The sequence below is a fragment of the Coenobita brevimanus genome, chromosome 68, assembly GCF_032717465.1.
Source record: "Coenobita brevimanus isolate Jiangsu-jjx chromosome 68, ASM3271746v2, whole genome shotgun sequence".
In the NCBI taxonomy this organism is placed as follows: domain Eukaryota; kingdom Metazoa; phylum Arthropoda; class Malacostraca; order Decapoda; family Coenobitidae; genus Coenobita; species Coenobita brevimanus.
The window spans coordinates 7,229,136-7,256,434 of NC_137021.1; the positions used below are offsets into that span (position 1 = coordinate 7,229,136).

General features: G+C 42.4%; 1 protein-coding gene across 1 annotated transcript in view; it reads right to left on the bottom strand.

The window, feature by feature from the left end:
- The window catches only part of LOC145405819 (protein turtle homolog B-like), a 50,090-nt gene extending 24,373 nt beyond the window's left edge, over positions 1 to 25,717 (bottom strand). The window contains exons 1-6 of the mRNA XM_080277057.1: positions 25,602 to 25,717; positions 20,191 to 20,426; positions 18,823 to 18,948; positions 15,541 to 15,744; positions 2,189 to 2,343; positions 814 to 958 (exon numbers count right to left, since the gene is read on the bottom strand). Of these exons, the coding sequence (XP_080133183.1) occupies positions 814 to 958; positions 2,189 to 2,343; positions 15,541 to 15,744; positions 18,823 to 18,948; positions 20,191 to 20,426; positions 25,602 to 25,717 (982 nt within the window). The remainder of the gene's footprint in view (positions 1 to 813; positions 959 to 2,188; positions 2,344 to 15,540; positions 15,745 to 18,822; positions 18,949 to 20,190; positions 20,427 to 25,601) is intronic.
- Positions 25,718 to 27,299: the final 1,582 nt, after the last annotated feature.

Here is a 27,299-nt window from a genome sequence, read left to right on the forward strand (position 1 = left end):
TCAGGGACGCCATTTTAACAACTGCAATGTGCATATCTAAATATATCGGAAAAAGTACACCAGTTAATGCTGTTTTGAGAGGTGTGTATGCATTCCTCTCGATAACCATAGTGAACCGACAGACAGACAGACAAACTTTTTCTTTTATATAAATACGGATAAAGACTAATGGTCTTACTCTTAACGAACGGGAAGGGATAGTCAGCCCCCGCCCCCCTTTTTTCTTTTACGTTACTCAAACACAGGACGACATTTTAAAAAGTTTAAACTTTCCGCTTGATTGCTAATTGCTGTGTGTAAAGTGGAATGCAATTTCGTCACTTCCTTGTTTTACAAGCGTTCTAAATTTGGGAGTCACAAATAGGGGCTTCCTTCTCAATCTTAAGAAAATTGGCATTATTCTTTAACTACAAACCTTTATGAAATGGATACCAAATTAAGAATATTGGGAATGAGTACAGCAAGGAGGTGCACTCGTGCTCGCGCGCGCGCACACACACACAAACACGCGCACACACACACACACACACACACACACACACACACACACACACACACACACTCAAATCCCCACACACGTGCACATACTCACACCCACACATGCTTGCACGCGCGCTCGTTTACCTGTACACACACACACACACACACACACAGAATATGCCAACACAACTCACAAAGCACGTAGAGCTTGAGACCATCCTCCGTGGCACTCTGCGCTACATCATTGTTATGTGCTTGGCAGGTGAGTGAGAGAGAGAGAGAGAGAGAGAGAGAGAGAGAGAGAGAGAGAGAGAGAGAATCATCATAACTCACAAAGCACGTTGAGTCTAAGCCCATCCTCCCTGGCACTCTGCGGTATCTCCTTGTTGTGGGCCCGGCAGGTGAGGTACTTCCCGCTGTCACCCATCTCGGCGCGGTACTTCAGGATCGAGGTGGTTACGTTGCTGTCAGGCGAGGTCTGGGGGAGGAAAGGTGGGGACAGTGGTTACGTTCTTTTTCATTTCACCTCGACCCGAAACTGATCCCTCTTCCTCTTGAATGCTGAGCTGAAACGTGAGTACACTGATCACAGCATTGGCAGAGATGAAGTGGTTTGGAAAGGATGTAGGGGCCGTAGTATTGTTTTATTTTGCCATTGTATATAAACTGCTACGCGAAATATACAACAGGACAAAATCCGGGAAAAGTTAGTGGACAAGAACTACGGTGGTGAGAGAAGATAGTGAAGGTGTTAGTTTCCGGGGCTGTGGTCAGTCAGTGGGGCAGGATGGTGTTTGTGTGTAAAGTGGGGTCGTACCTGGTCAGCGAAGGAGGAAGTCATGAGCTGGGGTTATGGGTAACGAAAGGGGTGGGATGGGACAAGGGTTTTCGGTTGAGGGCGAGTTGGGGATATTGAAAGGGGTGGGGTGGGACACGGGTTTTTGGGTGAGGTGGGGCTGTAGTTAGTTTGTGCGGTCGTTGGTAATGAGTGGGACAGGCGGGGTATAAGAACATGGTCTGTGGGGTGAGGCTGGGTAATGATCTGTGGAGTGAGGTTGGGTAATGGTCTCTAGGCAAGGTTGGGTAAACGTGTGTGGGGTGAGGCTGGGTAATGGTCTATGAGGTGAGCTTGGGTAATGATCTGTAGGGCCAGGTTGGGTAAAGGTCTGTGGGGTGAGGTGAGGTAATAGTCTGTGGGATAAGGTGGGGTACTGGTCTGTGGGCTGAAGTAGGGTCATGGTCTTTGAGGCGATGTGGGGTTATGGTCTGCGTTTTAAGGTGAGGCTTTAATACTGAGCTGCAACTATGGATTAACACTAGAATATGGTGCTAGTCATAAAGAAGCGCTATGGAATGGATGTAGGGCTATAGGACTGTCATTCTCACCCCCCCCCCCTCCATTGAGGTCCGTGAAATAAGGTGCAAAAGGACGGAAATTGTGGCCAAGTAAAAGTGAATGAATTATAGTACATGCCCATAACACAAGTCTTGTCGTGGCATATTAATGGATACAAGACAACGTATTCGTTTGGAAGCATTTAATAATCCTTACCAATACTGTAGAGGTATTGGATTTACGGTTATTACTTAAAAATTTCTATAAAGTATGAATTAACCGCTGTCAGCGGTGAAACCAGCGGTGGAGAAGTGTAAGAAATATGGGAAGGGAAAAAGCAAGCATAAGAGCAATATCTGGAGTTGTACGCACAGTGATGAGAGCGTCCTTGAGCGGGGTCGTGCCTCCCTTCCACCAGGTGATGATGGCGGAGGGCCGCGATCCCCACGCCTGGCACACCACCTCGTACTCGCTGCCTGCACTCAAGCTGCCATGCCCGGTGATGATGCTCACGTTTACTGGAAGGACTGTAATCAAGAAAAAAAATCGCAATTCATACAATCAATAAACTTTCCATGTATCAGTCACCTGCAAAATTTCGTCGACAGTCCCCTACCCAAAGCCTGCCCCTACCAACATCATATCCTGTCTTTCGTATTTTCCATTTCTCCCCAGACGTCACGGAATATCCTACCCTCCCGTGCTCGTTTGCTGAATATTTATTACTGTTCTAGAAAACGATTTCACAGAACGTTCGCCACAACCATAGCCGGCAGGGAAATGTCTGCGAAATTATGGTCGAGATAGTACAGCAAAATCTGCATAAAGAACCCCTGCATTCAATCCGCAAAAATATCTGGACAAAAATGACGTTGAATATGTCACATCTTCCCTTTCCCATGTCCTCCATCTTCAATGCGTCACACATGGACTCTTCTGCTCTGGACAAAGGGTGAAGGGCGATGCCTATTGGTGTGGGTCATGTTCCTGCCTTTGATAACCAAAAGTCTTCAAAGCCAAACAATAGCCCGACAGAACAGACGAAGACAAAAGACCATAACCACACAAAGACAATGGGGCGCCTTCTTTTACCGAGGTCCTCCCTGGCTTTTGATCGCGCCCTCCGAGTTCAAGACCCATATTCATATAGGATCTTGGCCAATTTCCTGGAGTAAAAAAGGTCTCCACAGCAGTTAAGTATACGAAAGAAAAGGCCGTATTGTTTGTTATATTTTCCACAGTAATAATCTCCCTCGTTTCATTGTGAAGTATTTGGTACCTGTGTGAGTCAAGATTAAAGTATAGCTTAACAGAAAGTCATATACACACCTCAAGATCAAGAAAGTTTATGAATACAACCCCGTCTCTCTCACACACGAGTTCCAGACTGACCTGATCTTATTTTTCACCCACATCAAAAGCCATATTCTCGTTGACTCGGGAGGCTTTCTTGCACTTCTTTAGCGATTTATTTTGCATATTACACCTCACTGTCACTGTCATTTATGCTATTTATATTTATCTTTTTATTACTGAAAAATTCTGCAAAAATATCATAGACGAGTTCCTGCACTTCTTCCTTAGCGACTTATTTTTCATATCACCTTGGTTTTATAATTTATGCTACTTGTATTTATTTTCTTAATACTGACTCAGTCTCCTTAAATATCACAGACAGGAATTTTAACGTGTCATATGAAAAAAGAAGCTGGTAAAGAAAAGGTGGCAGAGAGCTCCAAAGCTGGCAATATTACGACCCCAGTCCCTTCACATCTCTTTGTATCTCACCCCCGGTTCCAATAATGGTTCCTTCCCTTCATCCCGAGGGCAGTGAAATGGCGGGGATAGGGCGACATGAGGCGATTTGTTTGTGGACACCCCTTGAGGGATTAAAGAGTTTGGCTATAGATAGATAGATAGATCCCGAGGACGAGGACGAGTTTTTTTTCATAAACATAATTGGCGCTAGATACAGAAGATTTTTTTTTTTTTTTTTTAGCTTATGGGAAACGTCTGGTAGTGGAAGGGTGAATGAAAGCTTTAAAAAACCATTTCAAAAATTCTAATTTGAATAAAACATTCTAGAGGTACTTGAAATATAATAAAGACGTTGTCCTACTGAAAGGGTTACTATGCTTTTTATCACAGAGGGGAAAAAGGTAATACGATGATTATTTTTCGTCTTACTTTCTGTTACAGATAAGGTTAGACAGTGGCTGGCCCCATTTCTCCCGGTAAGTACCAACCAAAATGGCAAGTTGCGTTTTCCATCAAATACATTGCCAGCTCCTTCTGTGTGTGTGTGTGTGTGTGTGTGTGTGTGTGTGTGTGTGTGTGTGTGTGTGTGTGTGTGTGTGTGTGTGTGTGTGTGTGTGTGTGTGTGTGTGTGTGTGTGTGTGTGTGTGTGTGTGTGTGTGTGTGTGTGTGTGTGTGTGTGTGTGTGTGTGTGTGTGTGTGTGTGTGTGTGTGTGTGTGTGTGTGTGTGTGTGTGTGTGTGTGTGTGTGTGTGTGTGTGTGTGTGTGTGTGTGTGTGTGTGTGTGTGTGTGTGTGTGTGTGTGTGTGTGTGTGTGTGTGTGTGTGTGTGTGTGTGTGTGTGTGTGTGTGTGTGTGTGTGTGTGTGTGTGTGTGTGTGTGTGTGTGTGTGTGTGTGTGTGTGTGTGTGTGTGTGTGTGTGTGTGTGTGTGTGTGTGTGTGTGTGTGTGTGTGTGTGTGTGTGTGTGTGTGTGTGTGTGTGTGTGTGTGTGTGTGTGTGTGTGTGTGTGTGTGTGTGTGTGTGTGTGTGTGTGTGTGTGTGTGTGCGCTGGGGGATGCCGTAATAATTATTATGATATGTTTGGGAGCGAGTCACTTACAGCCAAGGACAAAAGTTCGCCCTGCATTCCACTGTGTCTACTTCGCATTTACGGCGCCTCATTTTCCTTCATACCTCATCATATCAAAGCGCATTATTTATGGGCAAAGAGGCAGACCAAGCCACTTTCTGCTAAGGAAGAATAGCAGACAGAGTGAAGTGAGAAGCAGAAGAGATGAAATATTAGGCGAGCTTTTGTCCCGGAGTTTCTCATGCAAACCTCCATGGTCTTATGCCTCTCAAAAGTAGCTTAAACTTTGCGTCTTGCTGAAACAGTGGATGAAATTTTAAGAATATTATACAGTAACTTCTAATTCATGTATATACTTGCCATTTATTCTAATGCAGTTTAGAGAAGAAGCTTTATTTGTCACATGAAGTACTGTACGTGAATAATAATAATAATAATAATAATAATAATAATAATAAAAATAATAATAATAATAATAATAAAAACGTTAATATACTGTACACCATTCATTGGTAAACCACCGATCACCTGGTTTGAGATAATTGGATGAGATTTTGGATGCATTGTGCAGCGCAGTTCCATGTGACAACGAAGGATTTTTTCTTCCGACAAAGGAACAGAAAGGGACCCGATTACGAACGCAGCAGTCAAATCAATGAAAAATAAGGCAAAATAGAGAATACCATACGGGACTGTAGGCGGGATGCTTGATCATTATGCAAAACTTATCTCAACGGATGGGGTATATGAGTATGGAAAAATTTACGGCTGCGTGGAGTGAAAGAGGTAGTGAAGATTTTAGTAGGCCATAGCAATTATTAGGGTATAAAAGGAGAGCGTAGGAGACTTGACGGGGGTACTTGAGAAGGGTGTGAGTGACGATAAAAGAAGGATGTGTGTGTGTGTGTGTGTGTGTGTGTGTGTGTGTGTGTGTGTGTGTGTGTGTGTGTGTGTGTGTGTGTGTGTGTGTGTGTGTGTGTGTGTGTGTGTGTGTGTGTGTGTGTGTGTGTAATCTGAATGAAAATGGAGATGGATCATATAAAAATGGACAGAGATATGGGAATAATGTATGCCAGATATGTAAAAGAAGCTCGGAAGATGTTACAGTGTCTTACGGGGAAAACTGTGCATAAAAAACATCTTCCCCGCCACAAGAAATACGCAGTGTGAACAGAAGGGGAGATTTAAGAATGAAATGGGAGGTTAGTGCCAGTGGAAATAATTGGATTTGGAAGGAAAAAAACTAGGCCAAGGCAAGTGGAGGTAATGTAGACCTAAACTCGAGGGAAAGAAATTATTTGGTGACGAGGGAACTAAGGGAGAGAGCTGATAACTTGGTGATGTAGAAACTGAAGGAAGAGAATTGATAACTTGACGATATGCTTGATAAGGAAGAAATATGCGTGTGGTAGCCAAGCAGATCTGAGTATGCTGCTGAGTGAGTGTGAGGGACGCTGTAGTAACCTTCTGGATGTTTTAAACAGTGAAATCAAGTGAACTACAGCAGAGAAAGGCGAAAACAACTGAAATAAAAGTGCGTGTGGGGAAATCTCTCTTTGGTAAGTGTGATATGTAAGGATGTGTTGAAATACAGGGAAGAAGCATCACGGGGAGAGAGAGAGAGAGAGAGAGAGAGAGAGAGAGAGATTTACTGTATTGCATCTTGTATACTAAGGGAAACTGAAAGAAAGCCAATACGGTAACAACTTACTGGTCTGCTCCGTGTGTTTGGGAATACTACTGCAGAAGAGTACAAGGAAATGCCGAACTATGGAGCTGATGAGAAGAAAAAAAAAATCTGAATTATTTTGAAAGCATGTTTAAAGAAAAATACCTGTTTTGCCATGAATAAGTTGACGGGGAAGTAGCTAGAAAAGACATGCAGTATTATAAAAACAAGCACTGTGGTAGGTACTGTGAATTTATCAGTGCTCAGGATAGCATAAAACAGCAGGATGCACGATTATAGTCTGAGGTACGAACATAAGAGACCCATTTGCGTCCCAGAAATGGCTCATACATCCATTTGCGTCCAAGGAATTTGCTCGTTATGATGTATCGTACCCACGGAGCGCGACTTTTTTTTTTAATGTATGAAACTAATGATAAATCGCAAACAGAAATTCGAAAAACAAACTGAAGGGCTTTGGGGAATAATGTAGATGATGAAACAGAGGGTTATGTCTATCACTAGGGTTAACCAGGATGGAAATAGGGGAATGCAGACGGTATATAATAGTTTGCTTGCTTATAACTTTGTACTGCCGAGGTGAATGTCTCGTTTCTACTGTCACGATACTGTCGGAACCTAAAGAAATGTCTAAAGCAATCAGTTCTTGGCCTAGTCACGTGTTTTCAAATCCCGTTCCATTAAATCAGAATCCTTGGCATGTAAATGGTGTCGTGAAGGATAAGGTGAGACATGCGCAACGAAGCAGAAGTGACGCTGAAGTGAATGAAGTCAAATTTGTTACCACTCCATATCATTCACATATATATTTTCGTCTTGAATATACGGTTGTCGAATATTAAGTTCAACTACGCTGTCGGTTCAGTGTAGACTGCTGTTACTACAAATATGGTAATGTTGGAAGTGTAATCCGTTTCCCTCCATTATAGCGAAGATTTTTTTATACTCCTCTAAATGAGATAATAAAAATGTTAATCAGTTAATTGTATTCGGTTTTAAAGAGCTCCCTCTCACCGAAGGACTTAATAATCCTTACCTATAGGTTCGGGGAGGAGGTGGGGGTATGGACCTGAGCGGTTTCTCCTTACTTTTTGTTATGTGTGACTTCAGGTTTATTCAGTATTATATAAACTACGTGAGTGGCAGCGTAAAACATTATGCATGTTTACTGAAGTAGGATGCACAGACTATTTCAAAACAAAGTGCTATTGGAGCAAGCACTTAAAAATCATCTGCTGGGGTGACCTCAGACAAATCGCCTCCAAGTTGCCTTGTCCTCTGCCATTTAACTGCCCTCCCTCCAACTCACACACATCTTCTCATATATTTCTCTCCACCTCATCTCTCCATCTCATCTTTGGTCTTCCCTCCCCCTGTCGCCCACCACCTCAATCACATACACTTTTCTAGTCAGTCTTATGCGCTTTTATTGTTCAACACATCTACGGTTTTTAACTAATGAAGTAAATTAACCTTTATAACCCAAAAGAATTCCACTATGCCGATTACCTTAACAATGCACCAAATGGATCAGACAGTTTCGAGATCTTGTAAAGGAATTAACGACGGCCAGAGTACAGTGATGTGGAGGGCTGTGATGCATGTGGCTGTGTAAAGGACTGTGGCACACTGTGTATGTGAACTGTAAAAGGTTGTGATACGTGTGACGGTGTAAAGGAACATTTGACACCAACTATGTATCTCAAATCAGCTAGTGATGTGGAGGCAGTGATACGTAATGAAGTGTGGACCATGCAAGTTACCTTTACAATCATAGGCGTAGATCCTAAAGGTATGGGTGAGATAAACCCTCCTCCCCTACAGTTGGGCCCCCCTATAATTTTAGCATTCTAGGGAAAAAAATCCAAAGTTCATCCTCAAATAACCCTCAGAGTACTTAGTCTTCACAGTTAAAAAGCTGCTTTTCAAAAAGAGAAAAACTAAGGTTGCAGAACTATAACACAAGAAAATGTAAGTTGATCTTATGTAGGAAACCGCCTTTAAAATGAGCGCCAATGTGATGATGATGTCAGATTAGGAACGAGTAAAGAATTATGCAACACTTCTTGTCTTTGTGCTTCGTACTAGACGTTATGGCTATTCTGATAAACTTTACATACAAGCAGCTTACTTCCCTCGGAGATACCACCTCTCTTCCTTCTACATCGAAGTACAGTTTAGTCTCAGAAGTCGTCCCCCTCGAAATCACAAATAAATCTCCGTCAGTGTTAAAATCAGCGCTCACTACTTTGACAGCTTTTCTTCTCTGCTCTTGCTACCGTCGGATTGTTTTATTAAGATTTCATATTAATACAGGTGTCTAGTTTTCATCATGTCTTTTCCAGGCTAAGTAAAACTGCCTGGACGTAGCAAGAATAAGTAAAATAATAGCCTGTGTCCTCGTATTGCAAGAGTTAATAACACTGTATACCCCACCGAGATCCCTGGGTGCGCGGCAGATGAGGTAGTGGACATGATGAGTGGTGCTAGAAAAGGCAGTGGTGGTAATTGGTGGTGGTGGTGGTGCAGGTTGTAGTGAGGGTGGTAATGTTGATGGTGATAGTGGGATCTGTAGCGGTGGTGGTGATGATACTGACTGTGATACTTGTGGTGGTGGTGGTGGTAAAGGTGGTTATGTTGGAAGTGGTGGTGGTGATAATGGTGGTGGTGAAGGTGGTTATCTTGGTAGTAGTAATGATAGGGATGAAAGTGGTGTTAGCAGTCATGGATCAAATCACGGTGTAAGCGATGATGATGGCAGTAGTGGTTCTGGTACTGGTAAAGTTGTGTAGATGATGGTGATAGTGGTAACAGTATTGATGGTGGTGGTACTGGTTAAGTGGTGGTGATGGTACTAATACTGATAGTGATGGTAATGGTATTTATGGTAGTAGTAATAGTGGAGGTTATGGTGATGGTACTGGGAAGGGTTGTGTTGGTGCTACAGGTGATGGTAACAGTAATGGGTGATAATGGCAGTGGTGGTAATGGTGTTAATGGTGGCGGTAATGGTGGTGTTAGTAATAAAAATAGATAATGGTGAAGCACTTATTTGACACCTCTGCAGCCAAATTTCTGCTGTTGTGTTTCTAATCTGAACTCACACATTCTCTTGACTTGTTTTTTACCAACTTATTTAAACGCAGAGGTAAAAGAATGATTCTCTCTCTCTCTCTCTCTCTCTCTCTCTCTCTCTCTCTCTCTCTCTCTCTCTCTCTAAAAATAAAAATAAAAACAAGACACGTTATTTTACAAGTGTTTCTCCAAAATGAAATGACACGTATTCTGTAAAGGCCACTTCTGCAGATGAGGTTTGTATTTTAGAAGAACAATGTTAAGTTCTTGTAAATGTAATGGTGAAAATGTGTCTCGACCTCTACTGAATTCCATCGGAAAAACTAGCGCTCCTGAGAAAAAAACTAGATAATAATGACAATAATAATAATAATAATAAATAAAATGTCATCATCATCAACATCATCATCATTATTATTATTATTATTATTAATATTTTTATTATTACTGCCTTTGTTGTTGCTGTTGTTACAAGGGTGTCAAAATCAGGAAAAACTTATATATCAGATTTCTTGGCTTTCTTTTTTGTACCAGAAAAGATATTATTTATACTTTTATATAGAATGTATTAGCTAAAGTAAAGGTAGCCCCATAGCAGCCACGTGTTAGTAAGTATATATCTAAAGTCTTTAAAAAAAAAAATGCATATAAACAAACTTGTACAGCACACTACACAGACGCTCTAACCAACTAGTTCTTTTTGTATGTTGGAAATTGTTATGATACATCCCAATATTTAAGATAAATGATTGCCAAGTGGCCGTAATCTTTTTTTTTTCTTTCTTTCTTTTTTTAAATATAGCTATCATAATATCTTCCAGAGGCTGACCTAAATTATCTGTTATACACTGGCCACATTAGCGTAGTGACGTATTTTGTATTGCATTCTTCTTACTAGCAAGCAATTCTGTTCAGCTTAAGACAGACATTTCAGGCTGGATGAAATATTATAACCTTCATTAACCCTTTGAGCGCTAGGGGACTCAACGAAGTTTAGTAAAATCGTCTGGTATTGCCAAGAATAAATGCTAAATGGACGTATCTCTTGTGAAGAAGTTCGTGTATGTTTGAATAATCTAATGAATAAGTACATGTTTCTACTTCCAGATGAGTGGGGTGACGATCCAGACGGTTTCCTGTAACCCCCATTTACTACGTTGGGTGGTAACCATATAACTAATTCGCTGATGCTTGGTTGTCTTGTGGATTTAGGTGTTCCACCTGGATGTGGCCCATTAGATTAAATTTGATGGTTGGTTAGGGAAAAGGACGCCTAGGGACGAGCGACTGGTTACTTGGCTTAGATGTCTGGCCTAAGTGGTCTAACCCAGGGTCCCTCTACTCCTGATGGGGCAGTAAGAGATGGGATGATGGACTGATGGCTATAGTTAAAGTTCAGTTACAAGTAGATCCCCTTACCCCATCTGCTGACGACCCTGAGCAGGTACCGGGCCTGTCCTGCCTTTAAATCACGGGCTGCGGTAATGGCGGTGGTGGTGGAGGCGGTGGTAATGTATCAGAGGGAGGCAGGGGTGTCGACATGGCCGTGATGGAGAGCCCACTCGCCCTAATGAGCCCAACTTATTTTCCACACCTGCTAAGTGGCTAATATCTCTTCCTCTACACACCTGCGCCTTCACTCACTATGCCCTGTTCACTTTAACTTGGCCTAATATTGCAGTCGCCCTTCCCCCACATACCTCACTATACTCTCTATACTCTGTTCACTCTAATTTAGCCTAAACTTGCCATCTCTCAAAGCTGAATGCTGAGCTGTAGCGAGATCAACATTAAACTATAATGATGACCAAAAACAAGTGCTATGGAGAGGATGTAGAACAGTAGTAGTTTCATTCAGCTTTTGAACTACGTGAAAAAAGGTGTGATAGGACAAAAATTATCGTCAAGTGGATGAACTATAGCTCTGAAAATACCCGTCCCTGCCGATACCCGTCCTTAACACTAACCCGTCCCTGCCGACACTCGCTTCTGCCGATACCTGTCCCTGCCGATACCTTTCCCCGCCAATCTCTGTCTCTGCCGATACTCGCTCCTGCTGATACCTGTCCCTGCCGATGCCTATTCCTGCTGATACCTGATCCTGCTAGGGAGTGAGTGTGATATTTTACTGATACATTTGAGGGCAAAATATTGATGTTGTATACTTCGCTGATACAAAACGAGTTGATGAGTAATAACTTTCAAAACTCAGTGATGCCCATTTCGGAACCCAGCTAACATTCCAACCTAGAGTTTTATATTTGTTCGACCAAAAAAAATGGAGCGATATAACTGTCCACAGCTGCATGTCTCTTTGTTTGGTCCTCAATATTGCTGGTACTTGTAGGTCCCTCTGTGTGATTCTCAATAACATCAGTACCTTGTCTCTCCTCTCTCCCGAAGTGTGTGTTATTCTTCCTTTTAATTTGTTTCTTCCTTCTCAAACCTATCATATCCCATCAAATTATCCTTACTTTTAATTTCCAAATGTTGTTACCTTACCACTTTAGAGATTCTTCCCTCTCAAAGCCTGTATCACCCTACCACTTCATGTTTTTTCCTTCGCAAAGACTGTGTTATCCCAACATTTCGTGTTTTTTCCTTCTCAGATCCTTTATTAACCTACTACATCATGTTTCTTTCTTCCCAGAGCCTGTGTTATCCTACCACTTAAGCTAGTATTATCCCACCACTTCGCGTTTCTTCCATTTCAAAGTTCGTGTTATTCTATCCCTCCATCTGCCCCTTCCTTCCCAAGACCTGTGTGATTCTGTCAGTCTGCCTAGTCTTGTTTTTCCTAACCATGCCTGTTATCCAACAAGTTGATATGTTTCTTCCTTCCCACAGGCTGTTATCCTACTCTTTCCAAAAGCGCACCTCCGTTATCTTACCTTCCCACCTGTCTCTCCCCTTTCATGGTCTATTTTTATTTGTAATCTCTGCCGTCGTCCCAAAAGCCTGTTATAGTAATATTTCACCTTTTTCTCCCTAATCTCAATGTCTAATCATCTCCTCTGACCCTCTCCTTTCAAGCCTTTGCTCCCACTGTGCAACGAGCAGATCATCATGCTGTTCCAGTGTTTCTTCTGTTGCAACCTCTTACCTACCCTTTCACTTGACCCTCCCACCTAGACCCTGTTATCATACTCTCTCGCTTGCCTCCCCCTAAACCTTACTATCTTATATTCCCACCTGTTACATTCCGGCCAAGGCCTATCATCCAGTCCTCTAACCACACGCTCTCTGCTAAAGCATGCTATCCAACCCACCAATTTTATGCTCGCTCCCAAAGCCTATCCTTCCATTTTAGCTGTCTTCCCTTTCACACAGCCTACTATCCTACACCCTAATCTGCTTTCTTTCCAGGTCCTTTTATCCTACTCTCTCATGTGTCTCCTTCCTTCCCAGTCTTACCCACTAACCCTCCTCTCCATTTCCCCATTATCAGCAGATTCCCACCGCATCCATCACTATCCCCTAACCAACACGCAACCTCTCCCTCTCAGCCGTGGTATCCCTTGTCATTTCCTCTTGCCTGGATTCACCAAGGTCCTTCCCCTGCCACGACCCCCCACCTTTCCTTCATCCACCCTCAACAAAAATTCTTCCCCCTCTCAAGGCTTGTTCATACAACAAATGACAGTGCTGTGGTAAATTGTGCCACGATTTTCTTTTCACTTGTGTTTTCGACGAACAACTTACATTAGTACTGTTATAAGTTAATCATGATCATCCGTGTTCATCATCATCATCATCATCATCATCACATCATCATCATCATCACCATCATCATCATCACTACCATTCTCATCATTCAACAGCATCTTTTGTCAGTCCACTGCAAGATAAGCACCTCTCCCAGCTTTCTCCACAAACACATTTGTTACTGGCTTGTATCATTCCTAGCACGGGAAAAAAAAATACGCTAGTACTTTCAAATATTCACTCGAAATTATTTTAACAGTACAACATGAAACTAACACTTCAATGTCGACACGGCACGATCTCACTGTAACGAAATGGGACTGTTTTCTTAAGAGCAAGTCAAACACTGAGTTCAAAGTTGTTATAACCAAGTGAGATGAAACAACTAATCGTGTGTGATCAGATAATGAAAGGAGGAAAGCGGCAACTGAAAAATTCGCTTTCTTTCACAGAGGATAAAAATGCAGCACCGTGCGACCACAAGTGAGGAAAGAAGGTGAAAAGTTGAGGGAATATTACCAGCAGACAACATCCGGCGCTGCACAAGGTGGCATCTTATTTTGTTTGGTTTTAAGCAACATCGTATTTGTGCCACAGCAAGCATTATATTCCAGCGCCATAGCGTCCCACTGTAATCCAGTGTTTACTATAATAGAATGTTTATAATATTAACAAATAATAAAGTTTTTATTCTTTTAACAGAATTTACAAAATGTTGTGATACCTCGAGCAAATATTACTTTCATTGCCGCTGCGAGCAGAAAGAAAATTGCACGAGGTAAATAGCCCAGTTAAAGTGGATGGGTAAAAGCTGTTGTCTTGTGGGTCAGTCAGTGCGTTCTGCGTGGCGTGGGAGAGTTCGTGCACCTCTTTATTGGCGATTTACTTAAGTCCGCCAATAGATGTTTGTATGTTATTTATGTTTAAAGATCAAAATACTTTACGTAAATAACATACTAGAGAATAACATACTAGAGGATACAGATGATTAATGTGCAGAAAAAGAAATCGCTCAATAAGGGGTATTACGATAACTTCACTTAGAATACTACCCTGTAACACTGTCGTCTGGTGGCAATCACACATATCCCATGCAGCAGTCGCAGAAGAATATGTGTTTGATACTGTTTAGATACAGGAGCATCTGCCAGAGCGGTCCTATCCGTCTGTCTGTGGCTTATTTCGGTTACAAGATGCTTCACTCTCGCAGACTACCAACATTATTGAAGCCACACCACATCACACCACACCACACCACACCACTAGGCAGGTCTTGAACTGAAGGTTCCCCCACGTCTATTGCTCTTGTGCATGTTCTCGATTCCACCTGGCCTGCTCGCTGTTACCTTCTCTTAATTACTAAAGACTTCCACTTTCTTTTTTTCACCACCACCAATATGATGAAGAAAAATGTCAACATCATTCCACAAACCATAACAGAAAAAGAAGGTTCACCACATTACCGCCCGTCGAATACAAAGGGGCCAACAGCAGCAGCAGCAGCAGTAACAGTAGTAGTAGTAGTAGTAGTAGTAGTAGTAGTAGTAGCAGTAGCAGCAGTAGTAGTAGTAGTAGTAGTAGTAGTAGTAGTTGTTGTTGTTGTTGTTGCTGTTGTTGTTGTTTGGTTGTTGCTTGTCGGTGTTGCTTTTTGTTGTAGTTCTATCTGAAATGTATGCCCGGTGAACTGCAAGCTGAAGATGCCTCCTGCAATCCACCGTCCTCATTTCAGGGGATAGGGAAGGTTGTGTAACTGCCCAGCTACATCGGTGCCACCACATGAAGGCGTCCCTCTCCAGTACCAAGATGGCCAGTAATGCAGACAATCAATTTCAGCTAAGTCTTAACCTTCGCCAAGAATACGACCCACAATCGTCAAGGTAGCCTAAATCCAGGTCTCCAATGGTACGCTGGGTGACAGGGGACAAAGGAAAACAGACTTTGCTAAATAGTCTGACCGGCCCGAGAAACCAGAAAAGGAAAACAAGAAATAATAAGATGATAACGAGTGAAGATTACATGTCCCTTCCGCTCCCATCAGCTTTCAGTCAGGGATGAGACTCAGAAGGTAATAAAAATTTTCTTCTAAATAGGCTTCATTTCTACAGGATCTTCAGCACCCCCTCCTCCACCAGCCTACTCACACACTCTCCTAATCAGTCTCATTTTCCATTCCATCCACATGGCCAAACCATCTCAAGGTAACGAACAACAAGAGACATATAAAACAATCTGATCTCTCCTTCCCTTGTCCCTCTTACATATAAAAATATTGGTTACAAAAGGGGAACGGATCGTACTCTGGTGAAGCGAGGGATTTACTAGCTTACTGGTCATGCTTCAACCATTCATCGCACATGCTGTAGGGTGGGAAACAAGACATAACTGTATCGAAGTCGTGAAAGGAAACAGGAATTAATATCTGAACACTCACAGTTCATGTCGAGTGTGGCCGTGGACACAAACGGTGTGGATCCGTTGAAGTTGAAGGTGCGACATGCGAGGACGGCGTGAAGGTGGCGTCTCGTTAGCTTCGGAATGGTGAGCAGGGCGGACACCAGGTCGGGCTCTTCCTCTACGGTCTTACTGGGCCACACCTCCTCATTCACCAGCCACTGCACGGTCGGAGTCGGTCTCCCTGGAATGTGGTAAGGGGTGTGTTGTGAAGAACGAGGCTATGTTAAAATTCACATCCACTCCTTCTTTCGCGATTTCCACTGTTCTTGTACTCTTAGCTAAATTAAATTGTTTGACATAACTGGAATGTACTACTTAAGTAGCCCTGACCATGAGAAGTCTAATGGTATCAATATTAACAGACTCCTATGCTTACTGTCACCTGAAATTAATACTCTGGCGTTACCTGGAATCGAATACTAGAATTTAAAGTTTTCCTGTGATCTCAAAGTGCCTGGTGAAGTTTGCAGGTGACTATACTTGGTTCATTATAACTTAGCCTAAAACTGCCACCTCTCGACCTTGAATGCTGAGCTTTAACATGAAATTAATAGTAGAATAGGGTGCTAATCACGAAGAAGAGCTATAAAAATGATGTACAGTCGTAGTTTTGTCTTATTCTGCCATTATACTAGGTGAAATAAGCATCAGAGAGATGAACATCCCCTTCAAATTAACTGAAACGGATATCAGTATATTAGTTACCGGAAGAAAGCAGGCTTCTTCGCCGAAGGAAATCAGTAATCCAAAATACAAAGGGAAAAAATAAATACTCTCCCTTGATTCCCATGATTATAAAACGCCTGCAGTGATACACCATAAGAGAAATTTTAAAAATGATAACATGGTGGGAAAAAGAATGAGAAAAGTATATACCCTTTGGAAGCACTTACCTTAATTAACAACTCGTATTTCTTTTTCAACGCCTGACGTTCACACAGGAAAAAAAAATCTAACACACCCTTGCTTATCAGTCCCACAGCATTAATTAAAAAAAAAAAAAAACATACGATACGCTTCACATAAAAACAAAAACGTCCTCAATTCCACTGAATGTGTGTTTATAACTTTCCCACGCGTATTTTTCTATTGCTATAATTTCTCCATTTCCAACTCTGATTTTTCGTCTTCAAAATTGACCACTTACGAGCTCGGGCAACAAGGAAGTTGAAAATATTGGAACTGATAGCTACATAAATTGCGTTTACAACAGATACGAGTAAATATCGTGTGAAAATATCTGTGACAATATAAAGTACTAGCTAAACAATGGCATGCTTCGATGTAGTCAAAGATAAAGTAATTTCTCAGACACAGTGAAACGATGGAAGATCTTCGATAATATACTTTCCTTCTTTACAGTTTAAATTGTAGCATAACACTGTTCACCAAGCAATTGATATTGTGTCACTGATATTTTCCCACGATATTTTGTATTCAGAATGCAATTTGTAGTAATACCACGCAAATTATTACTGTCGATATTTTCAAATTTCTGCAACCAAAACCTCTCAGGTCGTCAGTGAAGGCGTGAAAATCCTGGGATGTAAATCAACACTACCGCTGAGACTGGTTTCCCTTAGCTGAATTTAAAGACTTGCGTTAGTTGATTTTCTTTCCCAAAAAGGTCCTCCATGCAAGTCTAAAGAGTTGAAGAGGTAAGTTTGACGAGAGAGAGAGAGAGAGAGAGAGAGAGAGAGAGAGAGAGAGAGAGAGAGAGAGAGAGAGAGAGAGAGAGACTTACTGAAGTTGAGAATTACAACTTTTGGCAAGAAACTCGGGTCTTTGATGAGGCCCGTCGAGGTGTATTAGTTAATGCACATCTGACTTCATTTTCATAACTTTCTCGCCTTCCGTCTGACTCATCCACTCCTTGCCTTCCTCCCATCTTTTGCGTAGCTTGTCAGTCCCTCGCTTGATTCGGCTTGCCCATCATCAGCCTGGCTTGTTTGTCCTCGTTGATTGATTAGTTTCTTTTCTTTTCTTTTTTACTGGTGCTCTATAGTTTAATCCCAGGTCCTAATCTAAGTTTTTAATAGATCTTCTCAAACCTGATCACCCATTACTTGGTTGATACGCCTCCAACGTTGGTTGTTTAACTAAGTTTCAATTTACCTCAACCTTTGTTTATGCCTTTTCCATCACTCATCTGGCTTCCTATCTATCGGGGTCTCCATCCTTCATGCGGCCTGCCATTAAATATTATCCTGATTCATATGCTACTCAGGTGACTCATCATGCCAGGCTGGTGTCTAACCTACTTATCACCCACCTCACCCATACACTGCCGGCCTTGTCCAACTGCTTTGTCTTTGTACTTACATCAGTGTATGGAAAGGCGCTTCCTTGGGGTGGTGGGATATGTCTTGATAATGCTCGAATATGCCATGATCTCCAAATAATTACTACTAATTATGCATAGTACATGAATGTATGAGTAAATATAAAGAATATTCTTTGTGTATATGAATTATACATTTAAAATCGCATGATCAGATTTGTATTCACATGAAAACTGATAATGAGTAATGAATATATATATCAGAACAAACCGAAAACAATTAAATAATATTATTCATACATTACGGAGAATGTATCTTCATAACACTGCGCGGATTCGAATGGCAGCAGCATTAAGGTCATTCCTATTAACGATACCAGTACATCATCAGAAGGATCTGCCTTAAAAAAAAAAAAGCTTTTGGCCAGAGAAAGACATTTTGCTAGACCTCAGGGGGGGGGGGGGCTGCTTCCCTTACAGACCCTCCACCTCGTATGCCCATAAACTACAGGATATATAAGTGGAAATCCAAAAACATCGTTGTCAGGAACCTTGATAACTACCGTATATTTCTAGTGTGACAGGAAGAAAACTGGTACTATACGGGTATCATACTGTACAGTGGAGGTCGGTGGTTTCTTTAAGCCACCTCTAAGCGTCAAAACCTAATGAGATCTTGCAAAATAAATACACTAATCTAGCCTCATTAGCAGGGAAACCTAAAGAAAATAAATAAACTATTCTAGCCTCATTAGTAGAGAAACCTAGAGCCGTAACTGGATGATGATGATGATGATGATGATGATGATGATGATGATAATAATAATAATAATAATAATAAATGACTACAAATATACATAAAGCATGGCCAACATCAGGGACACCAAAAGCCGACCCTATAAAATTTTACGCCCATGAAGGAAGCAAGTAACGGGTTCATACAGACACGAACTACAAAGGGAGCTTCAGTCGACTCACCTCCCTGGACTTTACACACGAGGTCCAGCTGCTCCCCCTCGTTGTAGGGCCCGATGATGGATGCACCCGACTGCCCCACCACCAAGTACTCAGTGGCGTTGTATATTTCCGGCTTCTGGGGTGGAACTGTGGGGAGAAAGAGAGAAAATGGTGTGTCGTGGGGTGCGGGGCTCAGAGGAGGAAGAAGTGGACCAGGGTTATGGAAAGAAGAGATGGAACGTGGCTGGGGAAAAAGTGGAATGAGGCTGATGCAAACGTGGACCTGGCTATTTGTGTGTGTGTGTGTGTGTGTGTGTGTGTGTGTGTGTGTGTGAGGCAGAGATGTGGGGTAAAAAGAGGTGGGGCGGGATGAGACTGAGAATAAGAGATACTGTGAGATAAGCTGCAAGGCTTCTTCATAAGTTCACTGTAGTTTTGTAGTTGGGAATTATAACTTACTTCATGCTCTTGGGTTAACTACAAGCTTCTGCGTCGTAAAAAAAAAAAAAAAAAAAAAAAAAAAAAAAAAAAAAAAAGGCCAGAGAATTGATGCCATTTTCGGGTTAGATTCGCTTCTGTAATATGAAAAAAAAAAAAAAATCTCAGCGCTTAAATAGACAAAACACTTCCTCCATTCCAAAAACATAACTTTCTATAACAATGATGTGGGAATTCTTTTTAAACGGTAAACATAGCGAATGTACGATCATGAGATACAGATCCATATTATTAAAATTGAGAGAGCAAAAGTCTGAATAATCCCCCAGTTTTCAACAGTAATTTCTGAAGCTTCTGGTGATAGAATATGTCTGGCCTTTATGTGTCCTTGCTGACTGCACGCTGTAAAGTGGGATGCAGGCTGATTACATATAACTTCAGGTTATGAAATCGTTCTGGCGTTTCCTGAAATGGAATAACACAGCAGTCTCCTCCATGAGCAAGTTATCATTCAACATAAGAAATGACTGCGATTACCTGCTTGACATTTTAGTGTAGCTGCCGATGGGCGATTTTACAAAGCTGAAGTGAAACCTATGACATCAACAAAAACATAAATTATAACAAGCAACGGTATGATTATAACAACTGACGGAACGACTAGAAGAAAGAAATGCGTATTTTATTCCTGCTTATGACGAACAATCTTATCCAGTTCACAGAAACTCGTTGTAATCAAAAAGTTGAATGCACTCAATGACGACGGCTAAGATGACGATGGTGTTTTGGTGAGCGAGAAGAGGTAGTGACTAGAGTTATTCAGACCACCCGACCGTAAGAGGACTAAATTTCAATAATCAAGGTACTCACTGTTGATGGCGACAAGAGTTCTCCCCGTCACCCAACCGTAAGAGGGTTAAAATTCATTCATAATCATATCAATAGACTCACTAATGACGGTGAAGTTGACGATGGTGTTCTTGGTGGGTGAGTAGAGGTAGTCGACCCTGCACCTGTACCTGCCCTCGTCCCTGTCTTCCACGGGGTACAGCTCCAGGTGTGCCCCAGGTGCAAGAGGCCCGTTCCAGGTGTGGCCGGGCAGCAGCTGGAAGTAGGCACGATCCCCCAGTAGCTTCACATCCTTCCAGTGCTTCCCGTCCGCCATACTCTTGCCGCGGGAGTCAAAGCTGAGGGCAAAGAACAGTACCCATCGTTACCCAAGAAGCAGAAGGCACAGTCAAAAATATATGTTTCCCTATCGTGCTTAATCAACACAGTCGCCTCAAAAGTTGAAGTTACAGCCAGAGATATATAGTAAGATTGCCTAAAATTCCACTACTTTTACGTCTCGGTGTACTGTGGAAGCTAACGTTCCTAAAATGAGAACTGTTTAGTATTTTTTCCCCTTTCCACTGATGATTCCCTTTGATAATGATGTGTCCGGAGGGGAAGTGATTGACCTGCCGTAAAGGTGAACTACTCGTGATGGATCATTAAGGAAAATTATGACTCTTACTGTATAGATGTGGGCAGCTATATCTATCTTCGTATTGCCCAACCCCACATCCTGCACCTCCCCCCCCCCTACAAAAAGATTCCCTTGTTTTTCTGTTCCCTACCTCCCCTTACTTCTTACTTTGAGTACGAGACGCATACACTAATGTCGTAATTTCTTGTCAAGTATTTTAACCAATTTTTAAGGCTGCAAACCACTTTTATTACACATCAAACAAAATTTAACAAGTGCGACAGAAGTTTAGTTGTCACATAATTAGCATACGAAAAACTACGTCGACTAATTAGGGTTGGGAAAAAAAAGTTTTGGTGTGAAACTTGTACCTCTAATGACGCCAGGCGAAGTTGTAAGGGTTAATGTATTCGTGTAAAATAGTATGGTGGAACGGATGGGAAAATGGTGGACACAATTATTATCTACCCCGCAGGATGAAGAGGGTAAAAATTGCTTTCTCTTTTCCGTGACTGTAAAGTAGAAGAAGGTGAGAGTAAAAGTTTTCATGATCCTTGTACAAGATCGTGGTATATGCGTTATTGATTTCGGTATGTGATGTAGTTCATGTATCGCATTTATTTCTTAATCACTTTTATTGTCAATCACTGTATTCCAATCCAGGATCAGACTCAAAATGCACCTATTAAATCACTGGATATGGGATCCGTGTAACAGAAAGTCTACTTCTTCCCATCCAAGCCAAGTTCCCTTTGTTTCAGCAGAGTGAAAAGGATCCAGATCTAATAAGGAAACACTTTAAACTAGGAAAAGTTATCACTAAACTGAAACTGACCAAGCAGAAGTGCATTAATTCATTCTTTGTGTCCTCAAAATTCACAGAGTCCTACATAATGTCAATGCAAAAACAAGTTAAATTAGTAACGAAGTCAAACCAAAGCATTCGCTCTGTAAGTTGTATTTTAATAGCCGGAGAGTCCTGCATCCCATGTTTCCTGAAATTTCATCACTACATCCCAGCTCCCACCTTGTACCCTAAGTGAGATGGAAAGAATCTAAAAACGAGTGAGCAAATAGGGAATACTAAGAAGGTAACAAAAGACTACAGAGAAATAAGCCACCTTTTTTTTTTGTAATTCACTTCTCAGTCGTCTTAGTCCTTTGAGCCCATAGACTTTTTCATTCTATCATCAGGATATTTTATTCAGTCAAGGAAAACATTCATAATGAGATAGTTACGAAGGCTGCATCCAACTCCTCGAATTTTAAACGTATCGCCTGAGCTGAATGCAATCGTTTGAAGACAATAAAAATAAAACACAAAGGATGTAATAGCGCTAAAATAGTCAGCTTAATTTTGTAACAAAGTGAAAACATTGAAGTAAACTGTAAATGCTGATCATACGAATCTCGCGCTGACCGCACATAGGATTTTTAACATAATTACATTATATAGTTCAGCACAATACGTCTACCAGCTCAGATTTCAGCACCAACCTTTCGTGCGGACCCTCATCATAACTCACACTCTCCCTGCAATACCGCTTACCCCAATTTTCTTGTCTGCCTCTCCTTTGCTTCTCTTCATCTTATCTATTATTCCTTCCTGTTCTTGATTTTTCTATTTGGCTTTATTTTTCTTCGTTTCTTTTACAAGCACATCTACGATCCTTTCTCTGTCGTAAGTGATTTGTTTTTAGCAGGGAGAACAAGAGACAAGGGAAGATTCTGGTATCTTCTCTCCTTGTCTCTCCTGCAAGGATAAATCAAAGTTACGACAGAGAATTTATCATAAGTTCATTTGTGAATCCGGGACCAGAATAGCATGACCCATCACCGCTGCCACACTTCATCCTCACTCGACCCTCACTCACACCGTCCTTGACCCCTGACTTTCCTCATGTGCTAATCTCTAGCCTTATCCTGTCCTTGCTTCTGCCCTCACCTGCTCGTTCTCTGGCCCTTACCCTTCCCTTACTCTGATCATGCCCTTGCTCCTGCCCTTACCTGCTCTTGCCCTCCCCCTTACCTTGCCCCTGCTTTTGCTCCAGTAATTACTCTACCTTTACACGTACCCCATCCTAGAACCTGCCACTGCTATAGCCCTTGCTTCTGTACTTTTTCCCGTCTCTGATCGTGTCATTATCTTGTCTGTTCCTCACCCTGTTCTTGCCCCAGCCCGTATCCTTCCCTTGCTGCTAGACTTACCCTGTTCTTTCCCCGTTTTTGCTCCTGCCCTTACCTTGCTCATGTTTTGCCCTTGCCCTACCCTTCTTCTTCCCATACTCTGTTATTGTTTATGCTCTTACCTTGCCCTTGCTTCTATCCTTGACCTTACTTTGCCTCCACTCCTGCACTGCCTCTCTGTCTCTGTCCTGACTCCACATCTTTCCATTCCTTTGCTCCAGCATCATCCCTGAGTCTATCCACGTCCCTGCCCCTATCCACGTCCCTGCCCCTGCTCCTGTGTAGCTGTCTGCCATGCCTATGCCCGTTCCGATCCTGCCCCAGCTCCCGACTATGTCCTATCTATAGCCCTTGTCTTGACCTGCTTGCCTCTGCCCCTGTGCACCCACCCACCCCTTTGATAAATGTATTCAATTCTGGTTATAGACGTAATAACCCTTTCCCTGAGGCCTAACAGTCCTGCTGCATGCCACACTCATTCACATGTCACCATTTTAGCACTAAAATCCACTTTCCACAACGAATACATGCTAGGACGGTCTCATTCAGACACGGTGTAATGGTTTTACTGTCGGTCTTTTGTGACATGTCAGTGGGTCCTGTGGAAGATCAGTAAAATCCGATTTTAACGAAATTCATATCAAACTATTTCCTTACCCAAGCCTTGGATCGAACTCTCGTCCTCTTGGTCACCAGCCTATTCCTCTAACCACCCCACCACACATTCATGTACCTGCCACTACCTTCACCCTGAACCAAGCCTGTTCATGACCTTGCCCTTAGCCTGACCCTGCACCTGCCCCTCCCTTGCCAATGACCTTCTTCCGTCGTGGCCTCTCCCTTGCTAGTTTTTTTTTTTTTTTTTTTTTTTTTTATGTGCTCGACTCTGGGCATAGGCTTCACAGCCTGCTATCAAGGCCCAGCAGTCCTCCTACATACCATACACCTCTACATGTCACCACTTAGTTTGTCTCTGCTCTTCCCGTCCCGTTGCCCTGACCCCGGCCCATACAGCCTTCACTATTGAGATTTACCCTGGTAGCGTTGGCACTGTAAACTGGCTCTCCAGATGAATATTTTCAGTCTTGATACCAGGTCTGAACACACGATATGCAAGTCCTTATCTCAAAACAAAAGTATTTCTCGGAGCGCTTACAACATTCTTAGACATAATTCTGATCGGTAACAGTATGCTGGCATCTCCTGAAGACGTAGGTATACAGCCAGAAACTGAAGAAAAATGACATACACACCTTGAAAGCCAAGCGCGCCAGACCATAACACGAATCAATAAGTTGTTTATCGTCTCGTTTACCAGTAAGCACCGAAGCAATATCTTGTTTTTACTGCTTTGTTTACCACTTGTTTTTATAGCTTAGTTTACCACTGTAGTAGCACCGAATAATTAACTTATTTACCGCTTTTGAGAGGGGAGGCCAAGGATGAGATGGAGGGATGGAGTGGAGAGGTATATGAGAGAGGGGTGTGTGAGCTGGGAGCAGGACAGTGAAATGGCGGGGAACAGGGCGACATGGAGGCAATTTGTTTCTGGCCATCCCTTACGAGATTAAGGCATCTGGCAATAGATAGATAGAATGATAGAGTACATCATCCCAGGAGAATTGGCAAGTAAGAGTAAACACTAATCATATGCAAATACAGTATCTGATAAACAACTTGCGAAAGCTTGTAACAAAATGACCTGGTACCGAAAAGTCATGATAACGAAAGGTCCTGGGCCTGGATCCACGAACAACCGTACGATCAACACTGTCGTAACTCAGGTTCTGATTTACAGGAAGAACACGAGATATGGGAGGTTGCTATACTCCCCTTTCGTTGTCCTTCCGGGGAAAACAAACCACAGGCACGTCTTTTGGTTGATCGTAAATACGTTTGGGGATCGGGGCCCTGATAATTAAGTGGTCGGTGACTAAATTACTGGGAACGAAAGGACTGCCCATGCTCTTACCCCTGCCATGTCCCGGATTCTTGTCCTGAGAGTTGCCCTTGACCCCCATCCCTGTCACGCCCCTGCCCATTCCTCATGCCTGTGCTGTTGCCTTGATTTCTGTTCCTGCTGTACTCGTGCCCTCGCCCTCATCCCACCCTGTCATAACCCTGACCAAGCCCTACATCAGGGCTATTAAACTACTCTAAAAGTAGGGTCGAATTAGGAAACTCAGGTTAACAAAATGGCCATACATTATTTTACCCCTATTTTTTCCCTCTATCTAAACACTTATACACAGAAAGAAACGAGAAATTCATATATTATTTGCGTGTACATTTTCTGCTAAATATGTAACTGAAAAGAAAAATACACAACTTTCCGTTTTATGCTTGTTTATTTGTTTACTTTCTTCTGAGTCGCTCAAAGGGCCAAATAAAAACGGCTCAAGGGCCGGATTTGGCCCACGGGCCGCCAGTTGAATAGCCTGCCCTATATCCTTGCCTTCGTCTTGGTTCCTGCCCCTGACCTCTACCCTTTATCCATATCCTTGATTCCTAACCTTGCCATTCGCCTGTCCATCCCCAGTAACCACGTTCTTGCCCTGACCCCTACCTCTGCCCTCGCCCTGACCCCTGCCCTTGATCCCTACCCCTGTCATCACCCTGTCTATGCCTCATATCACTGTCCCTTACCCTTGTCCTGCCCCTCTCCCTGCCCAGTACGCCTGTCCCTGCCTGACATCCTGGCCCTGACCTGTATATGGGAGTGCCTGTGGAGCCTCGGTACCACAGGATGAGCACCACCCTGTCCCTCGGCAGCCTGGAGGTGACGTCACACGGCAGCCGCGCCCTCTGGTTCACCACCGCCATGGCAGACGTGTGCACCGCTGTGGGGAAGAGAAGACAAGTTATTATCCCTGGCAAATGTGTGAACCGCTGGGAGGAAAAAGCCACATGACTCGTATTATTCATATTACGGCATGGCAGACCTGTGAATCGCAAGGGAGAGGAAGGGCACAAATTATTATCCATTTCATTACTGGATGGCAGACGTGGGCACCGCTGAGGGATGCAAGAAGATGCGTTAGTAACCACTTCATTACGGCAAGTCTCTCTCAGTCTCAATTAATTTACATAGCCACTTCATTACGGCAAGTCTCGAGTAAGGTGAATTTGCTTACCTGTCTACACGGCAGTCTGTGTTAAGGTTAATAATATAATCTGACAGCCAAAATAATCAGATATAATTACTACCTCCACTAGCGAGTACATATTCACCTAATAATAGTAAGTCTCTCTCATGCTAAATAACACAGCCCAGCCTAGGTTGACTCAGATTAAAAAGGTGAGTACAGTATATTCAAGGGTTACTGGAGATCGCCTTTAATCCTTTCACCAAGGGATCATGCCTCAGCCGAATACAATAATCTGGTAAAATGAAGATAAAATTAATGTTATCGTACTGGAGAATAATAATGGACAGTGACTACCCTTTCACTTCTGGGTTTCTCTGTATTTACGTCACTTTACAGAAGGAATGACTTTTTATGTTAGTTACGGTGATGAGATAAATAAATATACAGTACATTGGAGTACAGCGAGCAAAAAATATAACAAAATGGAAAGATCACATCTGTCTTGTCTCCAAACAGAATAATAACGTATGATTATAACAAGAATAAAGTGCCAAAAGAACGCCACCATAGAAAATGCGTTAATATCAAAAGAAGGGCACAGCAGAGAATGAGTTAATGATTAATGTTAGCCATTAAGAAATACGGGGGTGAATGGGGAGGACAGCGAAATAAATAATGTATAAGGTGGAGTGTGAATAAGAGTTCGCCTTCGGGAGTGAAGAGAGGAGGGAGAAGATGAGATTATATATAATGTAACAGAGATGGAGTGTGAATAAGAGATGTAGGAATGAAAAAGGGAAACAGAAAATAACTAGTGCCATACCGTAGGGTGGGATGATCACTTGTGTCTCCGGTAGGGTAGGCAAAATCAAGGACACAATTATATGCCCAGTTCAGTGTGAAGAAAATTTACAACTGGCGAAATACAACGAGAACCCTATCTCTGCTAGTGCGTGTTTCAGATGGTTCGATGTTTCCGTAATGTATTCGTCAAACTTTGGAGAGATACTTGTCTTTGTCTGTACACCCACTAAAAATTATTCAATATCCCTGGGTGCGATGAGATTTGAAATGATTAGTATTAGTGAAACCGTGTTCATTTGGCAGGATTGATAATTGAGAATTCTTGGTCCCTGTGTCATATTTTATCACACCACAAGGGCGCTGAATAATTTTTTAACGGGTGCACTGTATATTCATGAGCCATAATTTCTTACTCATCCTCTAATTTGCCCCGGCTGGAGGGAAATCGAAGCTGCAGATTGACACCGAAGAAGGAACTGTTCAGCGTTAAGGTAGTGGTTCAAAGATGTGCT